The sequence below is a fragment of the Salmo salar genome, chromosome 15 (genome assembly GCF_965601325.2).
Source record: "Salmo salar chromosome 15, fSalSal1, whole genome shotgun sequence".
Classification (NCBI taxonomy): Eukaryota; Metazoa; Chordata; class Actinopteri; order Salmoniformes; family Salmonidae; genus Salmo; species Salmo salar.
Window position 1 is genome coordinate 23,897,966 of NC_138305.1, and position 25,147 is coordinate 23,923,112.

Sequence of the window (25,147 nt, forward strand, 5' to 3'; positions counted from 1 at the left end):
TGACAGCCATTTTCAAGTTTTATCATAGATTTTCAAGCTGATGTAAGTCAACATAGTAACTAGGCCCCTCAGGAACATTCAATGTCTTCTTGGTAATCAACTCCAGTGTAGATTTGGCCTTGTGTTTTAGGTTATTGTCCTGCTGAAAGGTGAATTAATCTCCCAGTGTCTGGTGGAAAGCAGATTGAACCAGGTCTTCCTCTAGGATTTTCCTCTGCTTAGCTCTATTCCGTTTCTTTTTATCCTAAAAAACTCCCTAGTCCTTGCCAATGACAAGTATACCCATAACATGATGCAGCCATCAATATTCTTCAAAATATGAAGAGGGGTACTCAGTGATGTGTTGGATTTGCCCCAAACATAATGCTTTGTATTCAGGACATAAAGTGCATTTCTTTGCCACATTTGTTTTTCTTCAGTTTTACTTTAGTGCCTCATTGCAAACAGGATGCATGTTTTGGAATATTTTTATTCTGTGGAGACTTCCTTCTTTTCACTCTATCATTTAGGTTAGTATTGTGGAGTAACTACAATGTTGTTGATCCATCCTCAGTTTTCTCCTATCACAGCCATGAATCTCTGGAACTGTTTTAAAGTCACCATTGGCCTCATGGTGAAATCCCTGAGCGGTTTCCTTCCTCTCCACCAACTGAGTTAGGAAGGACTAGGGCTGTTACGGTGACCATAATCACGCTGACATCAATGCTAATGTAATGGAAAATCTAATCGAACACTTCATGAGAGCCCATGAGCTCATGTTACACCACATTTCTATAGGGTATGTCATTGCGTGAGAAAACAGAGTGATGGCCTCTATTAAAAAGAGGAGGATCCCATCAGATTTCTTTTGGCTAGGCCTACTATATTTATTTCTCAACTTTCCTAATATTTAACACATTGCTTATTGTTACAACAGGAGTATAGCCTACCTGGCTGGCATGAACATGAATTGCGGGAAAAGCGTCCTCTATTCCCTATTCAAGTGCATATGGTTGACATGTATTTCCCCCTGTTCTGACAGACGCATAATGGTCCAATCTAAATCAAAACTAATTTCACTAATTTCACACATTATTTATTTATTACCAGATTAAATTGAGAATAGTCAGTCTGGTGAGTGACAATATTATCACTTGTGAATGATGTGTGTGCAGTCTGAGGCAGTCAGCTTTTTCAAATCATAGTAGCATGCATCATGTAATCTAGTCTATAGACCTATATGTTTTGATCAGGTTGGTATCACAACTAAAGTGGCCAAAATACTTAAAATGTAGCCTATAGGCTTAGGACCCCTGGAACAGGGTTGGAGAACCCAGAGCCTACAGAGCCTAGTGAAACAAGACCTCTGGAACAGGGTTGGAGAACCCAGAGCCAAGACCTCTGGAACAGGGTTGGAGAACCCAGAGCCTACAGAGCCTAGTGAAACAAGACCTCTGGAACAGGGTTGGAGAACCCAGAGCCAAGACCTCTGGAACAGGGTTGGAGAACCCAGAGCCTAGTGAAACAAGACCTCTGGAACAGGGTTGGAGAACCCAGAGCGTAGTGAAACAAGAACCCTGGAACAGGGTTGGAGAACCCAGAGCCTAGTGAAACAAGACCTCTGGAACAGGGTTGGAGAACCCAGAGCCTAGTGAAACAAGACCTCTGGAACAGGGTTGGAGAACCCAGAGCCTAGTGAAACAAGACCTCTGGAACAGGGTTGGAGAACCCAGAGCCTAGTGAAACAAGACCTCTGGAACAGGGTTGGAGAACCCAGAGCCTAGTGAAACAAGACCTCTGGAACTGGGTTGGAGAACCCAGAGCCTAGTGAAACAAGACCTCTGGAACAGGGTTGGAGAACCCAGAGCCTACAGAGCCTAGTGAAACAAGACCCCTGGAACAGGGTTGGAGAACCCAGAGCCTACAGAGCCTAGTGAAACAAGACCCCTGGAACAGGGTTGGAGAACCCAGAGCCTACAGAGCCTAGTGAAACAAGACCCCTGGAACAGGGTTGGAGAACCCAGAGCCTACAGAGCCTAGTGAAACAAGACCCCTGGAACAGGGTTGGAGAACCCAGAGCCTAGTGAAACAAGACCTCTGGAACAGGGTTGGAGAACCCAGAGCCTACAGAGCCTAGTGAAACAAGACCCCTGGAACAGGGTTGGAGAACCCAGAGCCTAGTGAAACAAGACCTCTGGAACAGGGTTGGAGAACCCTTAGCCTACAGAGCCTAGTGAAACTTGTGTTCCCAGTCACTGTGCAGTTGTGTGTGAAAACAGAGTTTTTACTGGCCTCTATTGAAAAGAGTATCTCAGCTTTCTCCTGTGTTTATTGCTCATGTTATATTAAGCACATTAATCCGCTTTACAACCGGTGTAGCCTGCCTAGCGTATATAGGCTGCGCATTAGTTTCAAGTTTGGGGAAGCACATTTTTACCATAGAAAAGCACCTGTATAATAAAGCATTCCATGCATCATCGCATTTAAATTCACTGCTTGACTGAGGGATCTTACACATAATTGTATGTGTGGGGTACAGAGATGAGGTAGTCATTACAAAAATCATGTTAAACATTATTATTGCGTACAGAGTGAGTCCAACCTTATGTGATTTAAGCACATGTATACTCCTGAACTTGTTTAAGCTTACCATAACAAAAGGGTTAAATAGTTATTCTGAATGACATATCAAATTATTCAGGCTTTTGTTGTTCTTCCTCTTTCTTGCTCATACTTCCCCCTTTTGAAGCATCTGGCCTGTATGTCAGTTATGTAAAGTGTGTGTGTGTTGGGTTCATAGTGGGGTGTGTGTGTGTGTGTGTGTGTGTGTTGGCGCATAGGTACGCCTGTCCACTTGTGATGTAATTTAGGACACTCAGGCTTTTACCATGAACATACGAAACATTGACAAAGGGAGAATTAGTAGACTTGACTTTATAATTCCAGAACTTTCCCTCCAGAGGAGATTGTAGAATGTCTGTCATTGTGAGAGTATGCTGGAAAGAGGTATTTGTTTAGGTACTTCATTAGCGTTCTATGAACAGTAAACGCCTCAATACAGTTTTGGACAACACACCGATTTCTTAAGTGTGCTTTCTGACTTAGAAAAGTTAGGGGAGCGCTCTGAGTGGGAGAAGGGCTGCGTTCTGTAGGAAGTGACCCGTTACTACAGACAGGAAATGTGTCAGCACAAAGACCCTCCGCTCTCTCTTCGTCTCTGTCTCTCTCTCTCTCTCTCCCCACTCTCGTCTGTCTGTATTTCTGTGTCTCCCCTCTTCTTATTGCTTTCTGTTTATCCCATAAACTCTGTTTTATTTCTCATAACAAGCACAGACATGCAAAAGCAGATATTTTTGCCGTGGCCAAGAAGCAACTGTTTTCAGCACTGAAACAAACTGGTTTAACTGATTTATTGCTGACACGTGTAGGAGTGGCCGCAGACTGTAGGGAACCGTGTCATCACGGTGTGACATACAAGTCACCCACTCAGAGGGCCGGGTCACGAGTTGTAGAGCGGAACACAACGGATGAAAACACCATTGTCTTGTTGCTGGGGGGAGTGGTTATTATGCTCATTGTGAAAAACAAAAGGACATTTGTAACACCATTCTCTAGTGGTACTGTAGTGAGGTTAACACCATTCTCTAGTTGTACTGTAGTGAGGTTAACAGGTTAACTCCCGCCCTCTCTCCATCCCCCCTCCCTCTCTCCATCTCCCCCTCCCTCTCGCCATCTCCCCTCCCTCTCTCCATCCCCTCTCCATCTCCCTTCCCTCTCTCCATCCCCCCCTCCCTCTCTCCATCTCCCCTCCCTCTCTCCATCTCCCCTCCCTCTCTCCATCCCCCCTCCCTCTCTCCATCCCCCCTCCCTCTCTCCATCTCCCCCTCCCTCTCTCCATCCCCCCTCCATCTCTCCATCTCCCCTCCCTCTCTCCATCCCCTCTCCATCTCCCTTCCCTCTCTCCATCCCCCCTCCCTCTCTCCATCTCCCCTCCCTCTCTCCATCTCCCCTCCCTCTCTCCATCCCCCCTCCCTCTCTCCATCCCCCCTCCCTCTCTCCATCTCCCCCTCCCTCTCTCCATCCCCCCTCCATCTCTCCATCCCCCCTCCATCTCTCCATCCTCCCCTCCCTCTCTCCATCCCCTCTCCATCTCCCTTCCCTCTCTCCATCCCCCCCTCCCTCTCTCCATCTCCCCTCCCTCTCTCCATCTCCCCTCCCTCTCTCCATCCCCCCTCCCTCTCTCCATCCCCCCTCCCTCTCTCCATCTCCCCCTCCCTCTCTCCATCCCCCCTCCATCTCTCCATCCTCCCCTCCCTCTCTCCATCCCCCCTCCCTCTCTCCATCTCCCCTCCCTCTCTCCATCCCTCCCTCCCTCCCTCTCTCCTCCCTCTCTCCATCCCCCCTCCCTCTCTCCATCTCCCCCTCCCTCTCTCCATCCCCCCTCCCTCTCTCCATCCCCCCTCCCTCTCTCCATCTCCCCCTCCCTCTCTCCATCCCCCCTCACTCTCTCCATCCCCCCCTCCCTCTCTCCATCCCCCCTCCCTCTCTCCATCCCCCCCTCCCTCTCTCCATCTCCCCTTCCTCTCTCCATCCCCCCCTCCCTCCCTCTCTCCATCTCCCCTCCCTCTCTCCATCCCCCCTCCCTCTCTCCTCTCTCCATCCCCCCTCCCTCTCTCCATCCCCCCTCCCTCTCTCCATCTCCCCTCCCTCTCACCATCTCTCCATCTCTCCCTCCCTCTCTCCATCCCCCCCTCACTCTCTCCCTCTCACCATCTCTCCATCTCTCCCTCTCACCATCTCTCCATCCCCCCACCCTCTCTCCATCTCCCCTCCCTCTCACCATCTCTCCATCTCTCCCTCCCTCTCTCCATCCCCCCCTCCCTCTCTCCATCTCCCCTCCCTATCACCCCTCCCTCTTTCCATCTCTCCACCCCCCCTCTTTTCATCTCCCCTCCCTCTCTCCCTCTCTCCATCTCCCCTCCATCTCTCCATCCCCCCTCCATCACTCCATCTCCCCTCCCTCTCTCCATCTCTCCATCCCCCCTCCCTCTCTCCATCTCTCCCTTCCTCTCTCCACAGTGTTCCAGGAGCGTCCGGAGCTTCCTCCCACCCAGGCCCAGGCCACAGCTCGCTGCATCCCTCCAGAACAGTACTCTTACACAGCCTCCATCCTCAGGCTGCTCCGAAACAAACCCTTCCTCCTCCTTATCCTCACATACGGTTAGTACACCACCCTGGTAATCACTATTGTAACTATTCTACCACACTATTGAACCGAGCCAATCTGAACCATGCCAAGCTGAGCTGAGCCATGCTGTACTGGGCTTCAGTACTTGGTGATCGGCCATTCTGGGGAGGCAGGGTAGCCTAGTGGTTAGCGTGTTGGACTAGTAACTGAAAGGTTGCAAGTTCAAACCCCCCGAGCTGACAAGGTACAAATCTGTCGGTCTGCCCCCTGAACAAGGCAGTTAACCCACAGGCTGTCATTGAAAATAAGAATTTGTTCTTAACTGACTTGCCTAGTTAAATAAATAATAAAATTCTATTACAAGCAAAGAAGGTTATTCTGGAGCCAGGAGGAAGCGTGATAAATGCTAGGGTTATAAAAGTCTGATAACCTCTCTACGTAACAGCCAGTGGAATCCTGTGGCGCGTTATTCAAATACCTTAGAAATGCTATTACTTCAATTTCTCAAACATATGACTATTTTACACCATTTTAAAGACAAGACTCTCGTTAATCTAACCACACTGTCCGATTACAAAAAATGCTTTACAACGAAAGCAAAACATTAGATTATGTCAGCAGAGTACCCAGCCAGAAATAATCAGACACCCATTTTTCAAGCTAGCATATAATGTCACATAAACCCAAACCACAGCTAAATGCAGCACTAACCTTTGATGATCTTCATCAGATGACACACCTAGGACATTATGTTATACAATACATGCATGTTTTGTTCAATCAAGTTCATATTTATATCAAAAACCAGCTTTTTACATTAGCATGTGACGTTCAGAACTAGCATACTAGCATACTAGCAAACTTCCGGTGAATTTACTAAATTACTCACGATAAACGTTCACAAAAAACATAACAATTATTTTAAGAATTATAGATACAGAACTCCTCTATGCACTCGCTATGTCCGATTTTAAATTAGCCTTTCGGTGAAAGCACATTTTGCAATATTCTAAGTAGATAGCCCGGCATCACAGGGCTAGCTATTTAGACACCCACCAAGTTTAGCCCTCACCAAAGTCAGATTTACTATAAGAAAAATGTTATTACCTTTGCTGTTCTTCGTCAGAATGCACTCCCAGGACTTCTACTTCAATAACAAATGTTGGTTTGGTTCAAAATAATCCATAGTTATGTTCAAATATCCTCTGTTTTGTTCGTGCGTTCAAGACACTATCCGAAGTGTAAAGAAGGGTGACGCGCACGACGCGTTTCGTGACAAAAAAATTCTAAATATTCCATTACCGTACTTCGAAGCATGTCAACCGCTGTTTAAAATCAATTTTTATGCCATTTTTCTCGTAAAAAAGCGATAATATTCCGACCGGGAAAGCGTGTTTACGTTCAAAGAGAGAGAAAATAAAAACATGGGATCCCCTCGTGCACGAGCCTCAGTCTGATGGTCCTCTGATCGACCACTTACCAAAGGCGCTAATGTGTTTCAGCCTGGGGCTGGAATTACATCATTCAGCTTTTTCCCGGGTTCTGAGAGCCTATGGGAGCCGTAGGAAGTGTCACGTTACAGCAAAGATCCTCAGTTTTCAATAAAGAGAGCCAAGAAGCCCAAGGAATGGTCAGAGAGGGCACTTCCTGTACAGAATCTTCTCAGGTTTTTGCCTGTCATATGAGTTCTGTTATACTCACAGAAACCATTCAAACAGTTTTAGAAACTTTAGGGTGTTTTCTATCCAAATCAAACAATTATATGCATATTCTAGTTACTGGGCAGGAGTAGTAACCAGATTAAATCGGGTACGTTTTTTATCCGGCCGTGCAAATACTGCCCCCTAGCCCTAACAGGATAATGATCGTCACTGTCAGTCTGATCTACCACAGTAGAACGACCAGTTGAGTCTTTAGTTGTCAGGTGGTTATTGGTGCGTTCGGATGGTACTAAGGAACTCCTACCTCCACTTGACCGTATGGGTTAACCGAGCTACGTGTTTGTTACTATCTTTTGGTTCCGAAAGGTAAAATGTCAGTGATGAAACGTCACAAACTGGTCATCATTCTGAACCCGGGTTTCCCACTAGGAAGGACGTTCTAGTGGTTACTTCCGAATTCTCTCCAAGTTTCCGTTTTTAGTATCCGACGCACCATATTTCCCACACTGCATCACAGGTACACCGTTAATGTATTATCCTATGGGAAAGGACTTTGTGCTGGCTAGGATGCTATTGGCTGTCCCAAACAGAGGAAGTGTTATGCTCTCATATTCCTTTCATTATTTGATCTAAATTCATGTCAGGCTTATTGGCTGTTTAACACTCAGATGTTACACGTTTTTGACCCGAAAGGTTAAACGTTTATTGATAATTCAATTGTTATCATGGGCTAAATGTATTTTGCTCTATAGTAGTGCACTATATAGGGAATAGGGCCCTGGTCTATAGTAGTGCACTATATAGGGAATAGGGTTCTGGTCTAAAGTAGTGCACTATAAAGGGAATAGGGCTCTGGTCAGAGGTAGTGCACTATATAGGGAATAGGGCTCTGGTCTAGTAGTGCACTATATAGGGAATAGGGCTCTGGTCTATAGTAGTACCACTATATAGGGAATAGGGCTCTGGTCTATTGTAGTCCACTATATAGGGAATAGGGCTCTGGTCTATTGTAGTGCACTATATAGGGAATAGGGCTCTGGTCTATAGTAGTGCACTATATAGGGAATAGGGCTCTGGTCTATAGTAGTACCACTATATAGGGAATAGGGCTCTGGTCTGTAGTAGTACCACTATATAGGGAATAGGGCTCTGGTCTGTAGTAGTGCACTATATAGGGAATAGGACTCTGGTCTATAGTAGTGCACTATATAGGGAATAGGGCTCTGGTCTATAGTAGTGCACTATATAGGGAATAGGGCTCTGGTCTATAGTAGTACCACTATATAGGGAATAGGGCTCTGGTCTGTAGTAGTGCACTATATAGGGAATAGGGCTCTGGTCTATAGTAGTACCCCTATATAGGGAATAGGGCTCTGGTCTATAGTAGTGCACTATATAGGGAATAGGGCTCTGGTCTATAGTAGTACCACTATATAGGGAATAGGGCTCTGGTCTGTAGTAGTGCACTATATAGGGAATAGGGCTCTGGTCTATAGTAGTACCCCTATATAGGGAATAGGGCTCTGGTCTATAGTAGTGCACTATATAGGGAATAGGGCTCTGGTCTATAGTAGTACCACTATATAGGGAATAGTATCAGCTTGGTTCTGTCTCCTCTCCTGACCTCTCTGATATGGGTTAGGGTCATTCTCTGGGCAAGGTGGATAATGGTGTCCTTGTTGTGTACCAGGACATGAAACTAAACTGCTAAGGCCATGGTGTGTGTGTGTGTGTGTGATACCATGTGTCTCTACACCGTGTGTGTGTGTGTGTGTGATACTGTGTGTCTCTACACTGTGTGTGATACTGTGTGTCTCTACACTGTGTGTGATACTGTGTGTCTCTACACTGTGTGTGATACTGTGTGTCTCTACACTGTGTGTGATACTGTGTGTCTCTACACTGTGTGTGATACTGTGTGTCTCTACACTGTGTGTGATACTGTGTGTCTCTACACTGTGTGTGATACTGTGTGTCTCTACACTGTGTGTGTGATACTGTGTGTCTCTACACTGTGTGTGTGATACTGTATGTCTCTACACTGTGTGTGATACTGTGTGTCTCTACACCGTAAGTGTGTGATACTGTGGTTAAATCCCCTGCTACATGCGTTTCCCCCTGGCCTGGTTTCACTACTAGAGCTGTTGCGGTCACGACATTTCGTCTGCCGATGATTGTCAAGCAAATAACTGTCGGTCTCGTGGTAATTTACAGCACGTGAGTTTCAAGTTTGTGGAAGACAATTTTCACCATTTAAAAATGCACCTTTTATAATAAAAGCTTAACGCTCATAATTTCATTTGTGGTCACTTTAGATACTGGTGTTTTTCCAGCTAAAGGAGCATTTGCAGTTATAGCCTACTGCCATGTGAGCATTGCTGCGCTTGTAATGTGAAGAAATAGCCTAATAATTTCTCAAAACATTTTTGCTAAACGTTCTGATCTTAATCAATCAAATTTATTTATAAAGCCCTTTTTACATCAGCTGATATCTCAAAGTGCTGTACAGAAATCCAGCCTAAAACCCCCAAACAGCAAGCAATACAGGGGTAGAAGCATCTGATGCATCAGCCTCATTGCTTTTAAAGGTTTTTGGGATGCCAGTGTTTGTATTAATTTGGGATCTATCACATCCTACAACTGTCCCAGACCATGTTCTGGAATATTTATTTCTCGCACAGAATAGGTCGACTTTTGTACTAATGGGGGATAATAGATTTACATAGACTAGTGCTTTTCCTTTTTTTCTCGTTAGGCCTACTCATCTTGTTGGCTGACGACAAAGTAAATGTGGACAGTTCTTCCAATATCTTAAAATATGCACCTCGGAATTGGATAAGGATGTGTCCCCGACGTGTCTGTCTTCACTTGTAGCCTGTGAGAAAGACCCGATCACCTGATGCAGAGCCATGTGAGTGAGAGGTGCTTCGGAACGGAATTCAGGAAGAAGGGCTGCAAAAGGCATGGATTTTTTTTTGGGGGGGGGGGTGCATTATGGCCGCACAAAGGGGATGTGAGGCAGTATCAAGTGCTTCTCTGATTTAAAAAAAAAATTAAATATGTAGGAGGACCTATTTCATTAACATTAACACAGTTAGTATCTCCTGGCTTCCACACACAGACAACAAGCCACTGATTCAGACCTTTTGGAACGTCTACATTTTAAAAAGTCTAATAAATCCATGTAATATAGTCTACACCATCACAATAAATCCATGTAATATAGCCTCCACCTTCACAATAAATCCATGTAATATAGCCTCCACCTTCACAATAAATCCATTATTTATTTTAGACAGGTCTAAAGGAACAGGATATGAAGAATATGTAGTCTATTTCAGAAGAACAGAATAGCATACTCTGAGTTGTCCTGATGTGGCTATGCCATATGGCTGTGGGGCTACACTAGTTCATTTAGCAGGTCCTGATGTGGCTATGCCATATGGCTGTGGGGCTACACTAGTTCATTTAGCAGACAAGATTTGCTTAGAATTCCGTGGCATTATTTTATAGTATGAAGAATACAATCGAACAAAGAAATAGGTTGAGTTAGGCTCTACACCCCTTGTAAAGTGGATTAACCTGTTGGGGATAGGGGGCAGTATTTGCACCGCCGGATAAAAAACGTACCCGATTTAATCTGGTTACTACTCCTGCCCAGTAACTAGAATATGCATATAATTGTTTGATTTGGATAGAAAACACCCTAAAGTTTCTAAAACGGTTTGAATGGTGTCTGTGAGTATAACAGAACTCATTTGGCAGGCCAAAACCTGAGAACATTCCAAACAGGAAGCGCTCTCTCTGACTATTTCTTGGCCTTCTTGATCATCTCTAACCAAAACAGGGGATCTCTGGCATAACGTGACATTTTCTAACGCTCCCATAGGCTCTCAGAAGGCGCCAGAACGATGAATGGTGGCTTTGCAGGCCATGGCTGAAAAACAGTAGCGCATTTGGATAGTGGTCGATCTGAGGACAATGAGACTGAGGCGTGTGCACGAGGCGACACCATGTTTTTATTTTTTCGTCTTTGAACTAAAACAGGGTTTCCCGGGCGGAATATTATCGCTTTTTTTATGAGAAAAATCGCATAAAAATTGATTTTAAACAGCATTTGACATGCTTCGAAGTACGGTAATGGAATATTTTGAATTTTTTTGTCACGAAACGCGTCGGGCGCGTCACCCTTCTTTACCCTTCGGATAGTGTCTTGAACGCACAAACAAAACGCCGCTATTTGGATATAAATATGTATTATTTTGAACCAAACCAACATTTGTTATTGAAGTAGAAGTCCTGGGAGTGCATTCTGACGAAGAACAGCAAAGGTAATCACATTTTTCTTATAGTAAATCTTAGTTTGGTGAGTGACACACTTGGTGGGTGTCAAAATAGCTAGCCTGTGATGCCGGGCTATCTACTCAGAATATTGCAAAATGTGCTTTCACCGAAAAGCTATTTTAAAATCGGACATAGCGATTGCATAAAGGAGTTCTGTATCTATAATTCTTAAAATAATTGTTATGTTTTTTTGTGAACGTTTATCGTGAGTAATTTAGTAAATTCACCGGAAGTGTTCGGTGGGAATGCTAGTCACATGCTAGTCACATGCTAATGTAAAAAGCTGGTTTTTGATATAAATTTGAACTTGATTGAACAAAACATGCATGTATTGTGTAACAAAATGTCCTAGGTGCGTCATCTGATGAAGATCATCAAAGGTTAGTGCTGCATTTAGCTGTGGTTTTGGTTTTTGTGACATTATATGCTAGCTTGAAAAATGGGTGTCTGATTATTTCTGGCTGGGTACTCTGCTGACATAATCTAATGTTTTGCTTTCGTTGTAAAGCCTTTTTGAAATCGGACAGTGTGGTTAGATTAACGAGAGTCTTGTCTTTAAAATGGTGTAAAATAGTCATATGTTTGCGAAATTGAAGTAATAGGATTTCTAAGGTATTTGAAAATCGCGCCACGGGATTCCACTGGCTGCAAGCGTCCCACCTAGCCCATAGAGGTTAATGCGCTTCATTTTAAGAAGTTATTTGGCCACTTTAGTTGTGATACAAACCTTATCAAAACATATAGGCCGATGAGCTAGGCTACATGAGAAGTGTGCGACTATGATTTATAAAAAGTCACCAAAAAAGGCATTGTTTCTTACGCTGGGCATCATTCACAAGTGATAGGCTAATATTGTCACCCATCAGACTATTCTTGGTTTAATCTTGTCATTTACATATACTAAATAATGTATGTGTGACATTAGTTTTTATTTAGAATGGACCATTATCATGCACCTGTCTGAAACAGGTCAGGGGGAAAAATACATGTCATCTCTGCACTTAAATAGCGAATGGAGGACACTTTTCCCCGTGGTTCATTTTCATACCAGCCAGGTAGGCTATACTCCTGTTGTAAAGAGAAGCAATATGCTTAACATTAGGAAAGTTAAGAAATAAATATAGTAGGCCTAGCCTATAGAAAGCTGATGGGATCCTCCTCTTTTTAATAGAGGCCATCACTCTGTTTTATCACGCAATTGCATAACCTATAGAACTCATAGGCTCTCATGAAGTGTTTGATTAGATTTTCCATGACATTTACTGTAATTTCCGGACTATAAGCCGCAACTTTTTTCCCAGGCTTGGAACCTCGCGGCTTAAACAATGACGCTGCTAATATATGGATTTTTTCCCGCTTTCAAATTTTTTGTTACAAGCCGTGTTTCGTTAAAGCCTGTGTAAAGTTCATTTGTTTCAATGTACCGGTAGGCACCTGCGGCTTATAGACATTATGTTCAAGATATATATATTTTTTTAATTCAGTGGGTGCGGCTTATATTCAGGTGCGCTCAATAGTCCGGAAATTACAGTACATTGATGTCAGAGTGATTAGATGGACAATAGAGTGCTGAGTACCAGGCAGTTAGCAAGTTTGTTAGGCTAATGACCAGCAGCAGCATCAGAGCTCGGAGAAACCTAATTACAGTGACTAAACGGTCACGTGGAATTTGACTGCAATCATGACTCGTGGCCGCCGGCGTGGCGGTAATACGGTCACCGTAACAACCCTAACCACTACCTCTCTCTCTCTCCTGACTCACTGATCCCCTTTGCCTCTGTTAATACTGTTATCAACCACGGACGGGCGACCTACCTCTAACGTCAACCCTTATTGGCTGCTCTCCGAGTGTGCCGAGTCCCTATTGGCTGTATCTCACTGTGTCTCTCTCCCACAGGACTGAACGTGGGCTGCTTCTATGCTGTTGGCACACTGCTGAACCGCATGATCATCGAGCATTACCCTGTAAGTTCTGCCCTTCTTTCCTCTACACACTGTGTGGACCACATGAGGCTGCTGAAGGGAGGACGGCTCACAACAATGTCTGAGAATGGAGCAAATGGAACGACATCAAACACCTGGAAACCATGTCTTTGTATTTGTTACTATTCCACGAGCCCATCCTCCCCAATTAAGGCGCCACGAGCCTCCTGTGGTGTATTTACAATTACGTTCTGACCCTGTTGGCTCTACAGTGCAGTATGGGAACACTGGAACTAAGTTCTGACCCTGTTGGCTCTACAGTGCAGTATGGGAACACTGGAACTCAGTTCTGACTCTGTTGGCTCTACAGTGCAGTATGGGAACACTGGAACTAAGTTCTGACTCTGTTGGCTCTACAGTGCAGTATGGGAACACTGGAACTCAGTTCTGACCCTGTTGGCTCTACAGTGCAGTATGGGAACACTGGAACTCAGTTCTGACCCTATTGGCTCTACAGTGCAGTATGGGAACACTGGAACTCAGTTCTGACTCTGTTGGCTCTACAGTGCAGTATGGGAACACTGGAACTCAGTTCTGACCCTGTTGGCTCTACAGTGCAGTATGGGAACACTGGAACTCAGTTCTGACTCTGTTGGCTCTACAGTGCAGTATGGGAACACTGGAACTAAGTTCTGACCCTGTTGGCTCTACAGTGCAGTATGGGAACACCGGAACTAAGTTCTGACCCTGTTGGCTCTACAGTGCAGTATGGGAACACTGGAACTAAGTTCTGACCCTGTTGGCTCTACAGTGCAGTATGGGAACACTGGAACTAAGTTCTGACCCTGTTGGCTCTACAGTGCAGTATGGGAACACTGGAACTCAGTTCTGACCCTGTTGGCTCTACAGTGCAGTATGGGAACACTGGAACTCAGTTCTGACCCTATTGGCTCTACAGTGCAGTATGGGAACACCGGAACTAAGTTCTGACCCTGTTGGCTCTACAGTGCAGTATGGGAACACTGGAACTCAGTTCTGACTCTGTTGGCTCTACAGTGCAGTATGGGAACACTGGAACTCAGTTCTGACCCTGTTGGCTCTACAGTGCAGTATGGGAACACTGGAACTAAGTTCTGACCCTGTTGGCTCTACAGTGCAGTATGGGAACACTGGAACTAAGTTCTGACCCTGTTGGCTCTACAGTGCAGTATGGGAACACTGGAACTCAGTTCTGACCCTGTTGGCTCTACAGTGCAGTATGGGAACACTGGAACTCAGTTCTGACCCTATTGGCTCTACAGTGCAGTATGGGAACACCGGAACTAAGTTCTGACCCTGTTGGCTCTACAGTGCAGTATGGGAACACTGGAACTCAGTTCTGACCCTGTTGGCTCTACAGTGCAGTATGGGAACACTGGAACTCAGTTCTGACCCTATTGGCTCTACAGTGCAGTATGGGAACACTGGAACTAAGTTCTGACCCTGTTGGCTCTACAGTGCAGTATGGGAACACTGGAACTAAGTTCTGACCCTGTGGGATCTACAGTGCAGTATGGGAACACTGGAACTAAGTTCTGACCCTGTGGGATCTACAGTGCAGTATGGGAACACTGGAACTAAGTTTCTGACCCTGTTGGCTCTAACAGTGCAGTATGGGAACACTGGAACTACGTTCTGACCCTGTTGGCTCTACAGTGCAGTATGGGAACACTGGAACTAAGTTCTGACCCTGTGGGATCTACAGTGCAGTATGGGAACACTGGAACTAAGTTCTGACCCTGTCTACAGTGCAGTATGGGAACACTGGAACTAAGTTCTGACCCTGTTGGCTCTACAGTGCAGTATGGGAACACTGGAACTAAGTTCTGACCCTGTGGGATCTACAGTGCAGTATGGGAACACTGGAACTATTCATTGAAAACAGTGCAACTACAGCTGGAGCGAGTCTCATTTAGATCACAATAGACACATTGTTGTCCTTCCCTCTTCTGCTGTACCCTATAGCATGTCCTGATCGCTCTGATCTTTAATGCAGCCCGTGGGCACTGAAACACTACAGTCAAACAGCATTGAAATATTGGAACAAGAATAATTTGAGTAACAATACAGGCTTTATGCCAAGTAGCCTACAGTATATGATAAATGATAAGGAGAGACGACTCGATGACTACCCTGTAAGTCCTGATCTCTTCCCTGTATGTGGGGATATAAAGACCAGCAGGAACATTTACAGTAGACCCCACTCCAGACATTATCGTCCTTCCCTCATTTACTGTACCCTGTAAGTCCGATCCTCTTTATGTGGCAACTGGAACATGACCGTATTATTAGGTTAACAATGGATACATTATTCTACAAGTAGAGTAAAAGGTTAAAAGACATTACTGTAAGTGATTTGAACCAAGACTCTTTATCTAACACGGCCCCGGTGTTTCCCCCTTTACCTAACATGGCCCCGGTGTTTCCCCCTTTACCTAACATGGCCCCGGTGTTTCCCCCTTTACCTAACATGGCCCCGGTGTTTCCCCCTTTACCTAACACGGCCCCGGTGTTTCCCCCTTTACCTAACATGGCCCCGGTGTTTCCCCCTTTACCTAACATGGCCCCGGTGTTTCCCCCTTTACCTAACATGGCCCCGGTGTTTCCCCCTTTACCTAACATGGCCCCGGTGTTTCCCCCTTTACCTAACATGGCCCCGGTGTTTCCCCCTTTACCTAACACGGCCCCGGTGTTCCCCCCTTACCTAACACGGTGTTCCCCCCTTACCTAACACGGCCCCGGTGTTTCCCCCCTTACCAAACACGGCCCCGGTGTTTCCCCCCCTTACCAAACACGGCCCCGGTGTTTCACCCCTTACCAAACACGGCCCCGGTGTTCACCCCTTACCTAACACGGCCCCGGTGTTCCCCCCTTACCTAACACGGTGTTCACCCCTTACCTAACACGGCCCCGGTGTTCACCCCTTACCTAACACGGCCCCGGTGTTCACCCCTTACCAAACACGGCCCCGGTGTTCCCCCCTTACCTAACACGGTGTTCACCCCTTACCAAACACGGCCCCGGTGTTCACCCCTTACCTAACACGGCCCCGGTGTTCCCCCCTTACCTAACACGGTGTTCACCCCTTACCAAACATGGCCCCGGTGTTCCCCCCTTACCTAACACGGTGTTCACCCCTTACCTAACACGGCCCCGGTGTTCACCCCTTACCTAACACGGCCCCGGTGTTCCCCCCTTACCTAACACGGTGTTCACCCCTTACCAAACACGGCCCCGGTGTTCCCCCCTTACCTAACACGGTGTTCACCCCTTACCTAACACGGCCCCGGTGTTCACCCCTTACCAAACACGGTGTTCACCCCTTACCTAACACGGTGTTCCCCCCTTACCTAACACGGCCCCGGTGTTCCCCCCTTACCTAACACGGCCCCGGTGTTCACCCCTTACCTAACACGGCCCCGGTATTCCCCCCTTACCTAACACGGTGTTCACCCCTTACCTAACACGGCCCCGGTGTTTACCCCTTACCTAACACGGTGTTCACCCCTTACCTAACACGGCCCCGGTGTTCACCCCTTACCTAACACGGTGTTCACCCCTTACCTAACACGGCCCCGGTGTTTACCCCTTACCTAACACGGTGTTCACCCCTTACCTAACACGGCCCCGGTGTTCACCCCTTACCTAACACGGCCCCGGTGTTCACCCCTTACCTAACACGGCCCCGGTGTTCACCCCTTACCACCCTTGCCTTTCACTGCTCTGGCAGTACGTGGGGAGAGAGGGTGGTCACCGGGTGGCAGTACGTGGGGAGAGAGGGTGGTCACCGGGTGGCAGTACGTGGGGAGAGAGGGTGGTCACGCCCCTCACCTGGTTGTCTAGGTCACTGATTATTAAGGAACTTCTCTCACCTGGTTGTCTAGGTCACTGATTATTAAGGAAATCCCCTCACCTGGTTGTCTAGGTCACTGATTATTAAGGAACTCCCCTCACCTGGTTGTCTAGGTCACTGATTATTAAGGAACTTCTCTCACCTGGTTGTCTAGGTCACTGATTATTAAGGAACTTCTCTCACCTGGTTGTCTAGGTCACTGATTATTAAGGAACTCCCCTCACCTGCTTGTCTAGGTCACTGATTATTAAGCACCTCCCCTCACCTGGTTGTCTAGGTCACTAATTAGTAAGGAACTTCTCTCACCTGGTTGTTTAGGTCACTGATTATTAAGGAACTTCTCTCACCTGGTTGTTTAGGTCACTGATTATTAAGGAACTTCTCTCACCTGGTTGTCTAGGTCACTGATTATTAAGGAACTTCTCTCACCTGGTTGTCTAGGTCACTGATTATTAAGGAACTTCTCTCACCTGGTTGTCTAGGTCACTGATTATTAAGGAACTTCTCTCACCTGGTTGTCTAGGTCACTGATTATTAAGGAACTTCTCTCACCTGGTTGTCTAGGTCACTGATGATTAAGGAACTTCTCTCACCTGGTTGTTTAGGTCACTGATTATTAAGGAACTTCTCTCACCTGGTTGTTTAGGTCACTGATTATTAAGGAACTTCTCTCACCTGGTTGTCTAGGTCACTGATTATTAAGGAACTTCTCTCACCTGGTTGTCTAGGTCACTGATTATTAAGGAACTTCTCTCACCTGGTTGTCTAGGTCACTGATTATTAAGGAACTTCTCTCACCTGGTTGTCTAGGTCACTGATTATTAAGGAACTTCTCTCACCTGGTTGTCTAGGTCACTGATGATTAAGGAACTTCTCTCACCTGGTTGTTTAGGTCGTAGTTGAAAAGAAATACCAAAAACCTGCAGAGACTCTGCCCTCCGTGGAGTTTGACCCCCCTGCTGTATAGCATCACATTTATCTCATTACTCTGTTCAACACTGAAGACAGCTCTCAGAAACCTTTCCGGTATAGTCACCAGTTGGTTAGTGCAGGTTGTTCCCAAACTTTTTCACTCAGGCCCCCCCCCCCACCTTCCAAACTGTTCACACCCCCCTTGTTGGCGGAGAGAAGAAGTTTGCAGGTTTTACATTTCCTGCAATAATACACATTTTGCAATGGGTTGCAGATAATTTGCTAATTATTTTCTTGCAATTCTACACATGTTGCCATGCCTTATGTGTGTTCATGGGATGTTTGAGTGACTCAAACATTTACAACCAAAATCTATGGGCTAAAAAAAGCTAGCTAAAGCTAGCTGACTTGGGCTAGTTGATCTGGACATTACTGACCAGTTATAAATATCTCTCTAACGTCTGAAGTAACATGACAAGAGGAACTGATGATGCACTACCCAATTTTTTAAAATCTACTATTACAAGTTTTTTTTGGGGGGGGGGGGGGCCTTGCCAACCCCTTGCGCCCCACAGTTTGGGAACCACTGGGTTAGAGTAGCATGCACAAGGGTAACCCTGAGACATGGGATGCGTCCCAATGGCACAGAATTCCCTATATAGCGTACTACGCTTGACCTGAGCTACACAGACACACTGACACTAACCCTACTGTCGTCTGCCTGTCTGTTCTGACCCGCAGGGTGAAGAGTTGAATGCAGGGAGGATAGGCCTCACCATCATTATCGCTGGCATGGTGGGGTCGCTGATCTGTGGTATCTGGCTGGACAGCACCAAAACATACAAGTAAGTAAAGTCTAGGTTATTTAACGTGCATTTCTCGTGGGTCACTACTAGGGTTGCAAAATTCTGGGAACTTTCAATAAATTCCCTGGTTTTTCCCAGAATTCCTGGTTGGAGAATTCCAGATTTCCTGCTTATTCTGGGAAATCTCCAACTGGGACTTCAGGAAAACCAGGGAATTTATTGAAAGTTCCTGGAATTTTGCAACCCTAGTAACTACAGTACATTTTACATCATTAAAGGAATTTGAAGTGACTCTGGACAGGGGGACGGGGGACAGGGCGACAGGGGGACAGGGGGACGGGCGACAGAGGGACGGGCGACAGGGGGACGGGCGACAGGGGGACGGGGGACAGGGCGACAGGGGGACAGGGCGACAGGGGGACGGGACGGGCGACAGAGGGACGGGCGACAGGGGCACGGGCGACAGGGGCACGGGCGACAGGGGGACGGGCGACAGGGGGACGGGCGACAGGGGGACGGGCGACAGGCGACAGGGGGGACGGGCGACAGGGGGACAGGGCGACGGGGACGGGCGACAGGGGGACGGGCGACGGGCGACAGAGGGACGGGCGACAGGGGCACGGGCGACAGAGGGACGGGCGCAGGGGCACGGGCCACAGGGGGACGGGCGACAGGGGGACAGGGCGACAGGGGGACAGGGCGACAGGGGGACGGGACGGGCGACAGAGGGACGGGCGACAGGGGCACGGGCGACAGGGGCACGGGCGACAGGGGGACGGGCGACAGGGGGACGGGCGACAGGCGACAGGGGGGACGGGCGACAGGGGGACAGGGCGACGGGGACGGGCGACAGGGGGACGGGCGACGGGCGACAGAGGGACGGGCGACAGGGGCATGGGCGACAGAGGGACGGGCGACAGGGGCACGGGCCACAGGGGGACGGGCGACAGGGGCACGGGCGACAGGGGGACGGGGGACAGGGGGACGGGCGACAGGGGGACGGGCGACAGGGGGGACAGGGCGACAGGGGACAGGGGGACGGGCGACAGGGGGATGGGGGACAGGGGGTATGGAGATGTGGAATAAGATACAGTATTCCCATATGTTTCCTTGTCTAATTTCAAAACACTGTCTGGAACCGACCCACTGGACAAAGCTGGTTTCATAGATTTTTTTCAACCAGTTTTGAACGCTGGGAAAGAAACTCACTGAGCAACTCTCACCAATGGATTTGTGTGATGCTATTGTCTTGCGTTCTGTACTGTCCATGTTTTATCCTTTTCATGTTGTTGACCAGCTGTGTGTGACTTCCGTCTACTTGACTATACAGGATGTTGATTAGCATTGTTTCTTCTTCTTGGCTGGCCTTGTTTCATGTTGTTTGCTGTTTCATGTCGTGTTTTTTTAATTTTTTTATTTCACCTTTATTTAACTAGGCAATTCAGTTAAGAACAAATTCTTATTTACAATGACGGCCTACAAAAAGGTAAAAGGCCTGCGAGGACGGGGGCTGGGATTAAAAATAATATACTATAGGACAAAACGGCATACTGACTCACTCATGACATCCAGTTTTTTTTAAATTCACTGTTACGGCTTGATTTGGGTGATAGAACCGCTTGGTCTGTGAAACTATTTAATATGCCAACTCAACTCTGTCTTTATCTTAGATATTAAATGGGCACATGATGTCAATTTTAAAGGGTGCGTTCGTAAATTCACTCTGGCTATCTACTCCGATATCAGAGCACTCTCGCTGCAGCACAGAATAACTGATGAATTTACTAACGCTCAACACCCGTTGAATCTGGCCGGTGTCAGTAAACGTTGGCAAAAAAGCGTAATGAAATAGTTGCCAGCAGCACAGGTACAGTCACCAATGCTCTGGATAACATGAAAACAGCCTAACCAGCTCTGCTAGGGAGAGTAAAATGGTCAGTGTGAGCTGTTCTCTCATTATGTGTCTGGAAGTAGCTAGCAAGCTAGCCAACGTTAGCCATGTTAGCTTGGGTGCTTGACTGCCGTTGTGAGGTCAGAACGCTCAGGTCAACCCAGCTCCTCGTTCAGAGGAGCGTCCAGTGTGCGCTATGAACGCTTCAGAGAGCGAAGCGGACAATCTTGACAACGTTCTGAATTTTTCAAAAGCCCAGAGTGCACTGTGAGCACCCTCTGGCACTCCAGTATGAATATACGAACACACCACGAGTTGACATTGATCTAGAACCCTAGGTAAGATGATGTCATAGAGGCCATTTTTAGCTGAGGTCTGCTCTGGTTGGTTCATCAGAATCCCTGTCTACGGTTGACATCAGTCCCAATAACTGGCAGTCAACCAGTCTCCTGAGCCAATCAGCCCCATCACCGACATTGTCTGTTTACGTGACCTTGTTTCCTGCCCCACTCCGTCCTCTCAGTTCAACAGACGGAGACATCCGTAAGTGTTGTTCACGATCAGTTCATTGGTTGGCAATCGCTGTCTAAAGACGTACACAACACATGTATCGTCCAAAAAGTTGTTATACTTTTGACTCGTCTGTCCATAGAACATTCTTCCAAGAGTATTGGTGGTCATCCAGATGCTTTCTGGAAAACTTGAGTCAACTTTTTGGATGACATAGGTCCTATTATGTCTGGTGAAAACCAAACACTGCAATTCCACAGTAAGAACCTCATACCAACAGCATGGTAGTGGTAGTGTGATGGTTTGGGGATGCTTTGCTGCCTCAGGACCTGGACGACTTGCCTTAATAGAAGGAACCATGGAATTCTGCTCTGTATCAGAGAATTCTACAGGAGAATGTCAAGCCCATCCGTCTGTGAGCTGAAGCTGAGGCACAGCTGGGTCACGCAGCAAGACAATGATCCCAAAAAACACAATCAATTCTACATGAGAAGTCCAGACCTATTCCCAATTGAGATGTTGTGGCAGGACTTGAAACGGCCAGTTCATGTTTGAAAACCCACAAATGTCTCTGAGTTAAAGCAGTTCTGCATGGAAGAGTGGGCCAGAATTCCTCCACAGTGATATGAGAGACTGATCAACAACTACAGGAAGTGTTTGTTTAGAGTCATAGCAGCTAAAGGTGGAACAACCAGTTAGAGTGTAACGGGCAATTACTTTTCACACAGGGGAATTGGGTGTTGCATAACTTTTTGTTAATTAAATAAAGTAATTATTTTGTTATTTTTTTATTTTTATTTTTTATTTTATATTGTTAAAAAAAATATATATCTCATTGATTGTGTCTTTCAGACAGACTACCCTGGCTGTCTACCTCATGTCCTTCGTAGGGATGTTGGTCTACGCCTTCACCCTCAGTCTGGGTCATCTCTGGGTAGTCTTCCTCACCGCTGGAGCTCTGGGGTAAGACCTCCGTCTGTCTGTTTCTGTCTGTCTCTCTCTCTGTCTCTTTGTCTCTTTGTGTCTCGGTTTATGGCCAGATAGCATTCCAATTTGCTCTGTTTTTTGGTTGATTCTTTCCAGTGTGGAATATAGTAATATGTTTGCTTTCTCATCATTTGGTCGCTGTCTCTCTCTCTCGCTGTCTCTCTCTCTCGCTGTCTCTCTCTCTCTCGCTGTCTCTCTTTTTCTCTCTCTCTCTCTCTCTCTCTCTCTTTCTCGGTCTCTCTTTCTCTCACTGTCTCTCTCTCTGTCTCTCTCTTTCTCTGTCTGTCTCTCTTTCTGTCTCTCTCTCTTTCTGTCTCTTTCTCTGTCTGTCTCTCTCTCTGTCTCTCTCGCTCTTTCTCTCGCTGTCACTTCTTTCTCTCTCTCTCTGAAACACCTGAGCTGCTACCTCTGCCTTTTACACACACTGACCAACATCCTCACATTTCTGAAGCCATCTGTCAACCCAGGCTATTCTGGTAGTTACAGTAGGCTAAGTATGAGGGAAAAAAGTATTTGATCCCCTGCTGATTTTGTACGTTTGCCCACTGACAAAGAAATGATCAGTCTATCATTTTAATGGTAGGTTTATTTGAACAGTGAGAGACAGAATAACAACAAAAAAATCCAGAAAAACGCATGTCAAAAATGTTATAAAATGATTTGCATTTTAGTGAGGGAAATAAGTATTTGACACCCTCTCAATCAGAAAGATTTCCTTGTTGACTGTGTGGTGTCTCTCGGTATGAATATACACACGTCTCCTTTCTCCTTGTTAACTTTGGCATCTCTAGGCATCAATATACACGTCTCCTTTCTCCTTGTTTACTGTGGTGTCTCTAGGCATCAATATACACGTCTCCTTTCTCCTTGTTTACTGTGGTGTCTCTAGGCATCAATATACACGTCTCCTTTCTCCTTGTTTACTGTGGTGTCTCTAGGCATCAATATACACGTCTCCTTTCTCCTTGTTTACTGTGGTGTCTCTAGGCATCAATATACACGTCTCCTTTCTCCTTGTTTACTGTGGTGTCTCTAGGCATCAATATACACAGTGTCTAGCAGAAGTATTCATACCCCTTCAATTTCTTTACATTTTATTGTTACAAAGTGGGATTAAAAGTGGGATTATTGTTACAAAGTGGGATCGAAATGGATTTAATTGTAAATTGCCAACAATCTACACCACATTCTCTGTCAAAGTGGATTTTTTTCATGTATTTAAAAAAAAAGACTAATAGAAATTAAATAAAGGTAAAAAATTAATAAAATAACTAAAATATAGTCATTACATAAGTATTCACGGGGGGGCCAATACAAAAAAAAAAATATACATTTTTTTTTTTTTTAATGTATGAAATGTATACATTCACTACTGTAAGTCGCTCTGGATAAGAGCGTCTGCTAAATGACTAAAATGTAAATGTAAATGTATTCAGCTCCCAGAGTCAATACACGTTAGATTCACCTTTTGGCAGCGATTACAGTTGTGAGTTTTATTGGGTACGTCTCTACTCACCTGGATTGTACAATATTAACCCATTTATTCATTTCATAATTCTTCAAGCTCTGTCAAGGCATATACAGTTTTGACTTAAATATAACTTGGCCACCCAGGAACATTCACTGTGTTCTTGGAAAGCAACTCCAGTGTAGATTTGGCCTTGAGTTCTAGGTTATTGTCCTGCTGAAAGGTGAATTTGTCTCCCAGTGATTGGTGTAAAGCAGACTGAAGCAGGTTTTCCTCTAGGATTTTGCCTGTGCTGCGCTCCATCCTGTTTCTTTTTACTCTGAAAACCCTCCGTCTTTTCTGATGTCAAGTATACACATACCGTGGTCCAGCCACCATCATGCCTGAAAATAACAAGACAGTTAATCAGTGATGTGTTGTTGGATTTACCCCCAAACATAAGGCTTTGCATTTAGGCCAAAAAGTTTATTCCTGTGTTTTTTTACAGTATTACTTTAATGCCTTGATTCTGTATATTTGTATTCTATTCACTCTGTCATTTAGGTCATTATTGTGGACAATGTTGTTGATCCATCCTCAGTTTTCTACCATCAGACATCGAACTCTGCAGCTGTTTTAAAATCACCAATGGCCTCATGGTGAAATCCCTGAGCAGTTTCCTTCCTGTCCTGCAGCTCAGTTCAGTTCCGAAGGACGACTGTATCTTTGACTTGTCTCGGGGGGGGGTTAATACGTCCACAGCATAATTATTAACTTGACCATGCCTAAAGACATATTCAATGTCTGATTTGTTATTGTTAACCTTCTACCAATCACTGGCCTTTTTTTGTGAGGCTTTCGACAGGCTCCCTGGTCTTTTGGAGTTGAATCTGTGCTTGAAATTACAGAATGACCTTACAGATGTTGTATGTATGGGGGACAGAGGAAGGGGTAGTCATGCAAAAAATCATGTCAACCCCTATTATTTCACACACAGTGAGTCCATGTCAATGATGTGATTTGTTAAGTCAAATGTTATTCCTGAATTAGTTTAGGCTTGCATAAACAAATGGGCTGGATATTTATGCAATGACTATATTTTAGTTATTCCATTTTTATTAATCTTTTTAACAAATGTTCACATTTTTCTTCCACTTTGAGTATTTTGGGTAGATTTGTTGATTTTATTTTTTCAATTCTATAAATTTGAATCCCACTTTGTAACAGAAAGATGTTTCCTACTAGAATCACTGTGCTTCTACACCTGCATCGCTTTGCTCTCTGGGGGTTTAAGCTGCTGGGTTTCTGTATAAGCACTTTGATTTTAATAATATGTGAATAAATACAAGAGGTCTGAATACTTTTGCAAGGCGCCGTATTACCACAGAATTAAATAGAAGACTAGAGTGAACATTTTGGTATCCTACCGTCATGGTCAAGAAAATGTTTCCCACTATATGGTCAAGCTACAAAAGTAAAAAATTTCTAGATTGTAAAAATGTATGATATTTATTTATTTTAGTTGCTTTTTTTGGTCTTCATTTAAGGTTAGGCATAATGTTAGCGGTTTAGGTAAGGTTAGGGTTTGATTTAAATCAGATTTTAAG

General features: G+C 45.6%; 1 protein-coding gene across 3 annotated transcripts in view; it reads left to right on the forward strand.

Annotated features, from left to right (window-relative positions):
• LOC106571030 (choline/ethanolamine transporter flvcr2b) overlaps window positions 1–25,147 on the forward strand; it is a 54,965-nt gene that overhangs the window by 18,178 nt on the left and 11,640 nt on the right. For all 3 annotated transcript variants that reach the window (XR_006759132.2, XM_045695535.2, XM_045695537.2), the window contains exons 3-6: window positions 5,059–5,199; window positions 13,070–13,137; window positions 18,641–18,744; window positions 21,959–22,069. Coding sequence is in view for 2 of the 3 variants with exons in the window: in XM_045695535.2 (XP_045551491.1) it covers window positions 5,059–5,199; window positions 13,070–13,137; window positions 18,641–18,744; window positions 21,959–22,069 (424 nt within the window). In the remaining variant the exon portion in view is untranslated. The remainder of the gene's footprint in view (window positions 1–5,058; window positions 5,200–13,069; window positions 13,138–18,640; window positions 18,745–21,958; window positions 22,070–25,147) is intronic.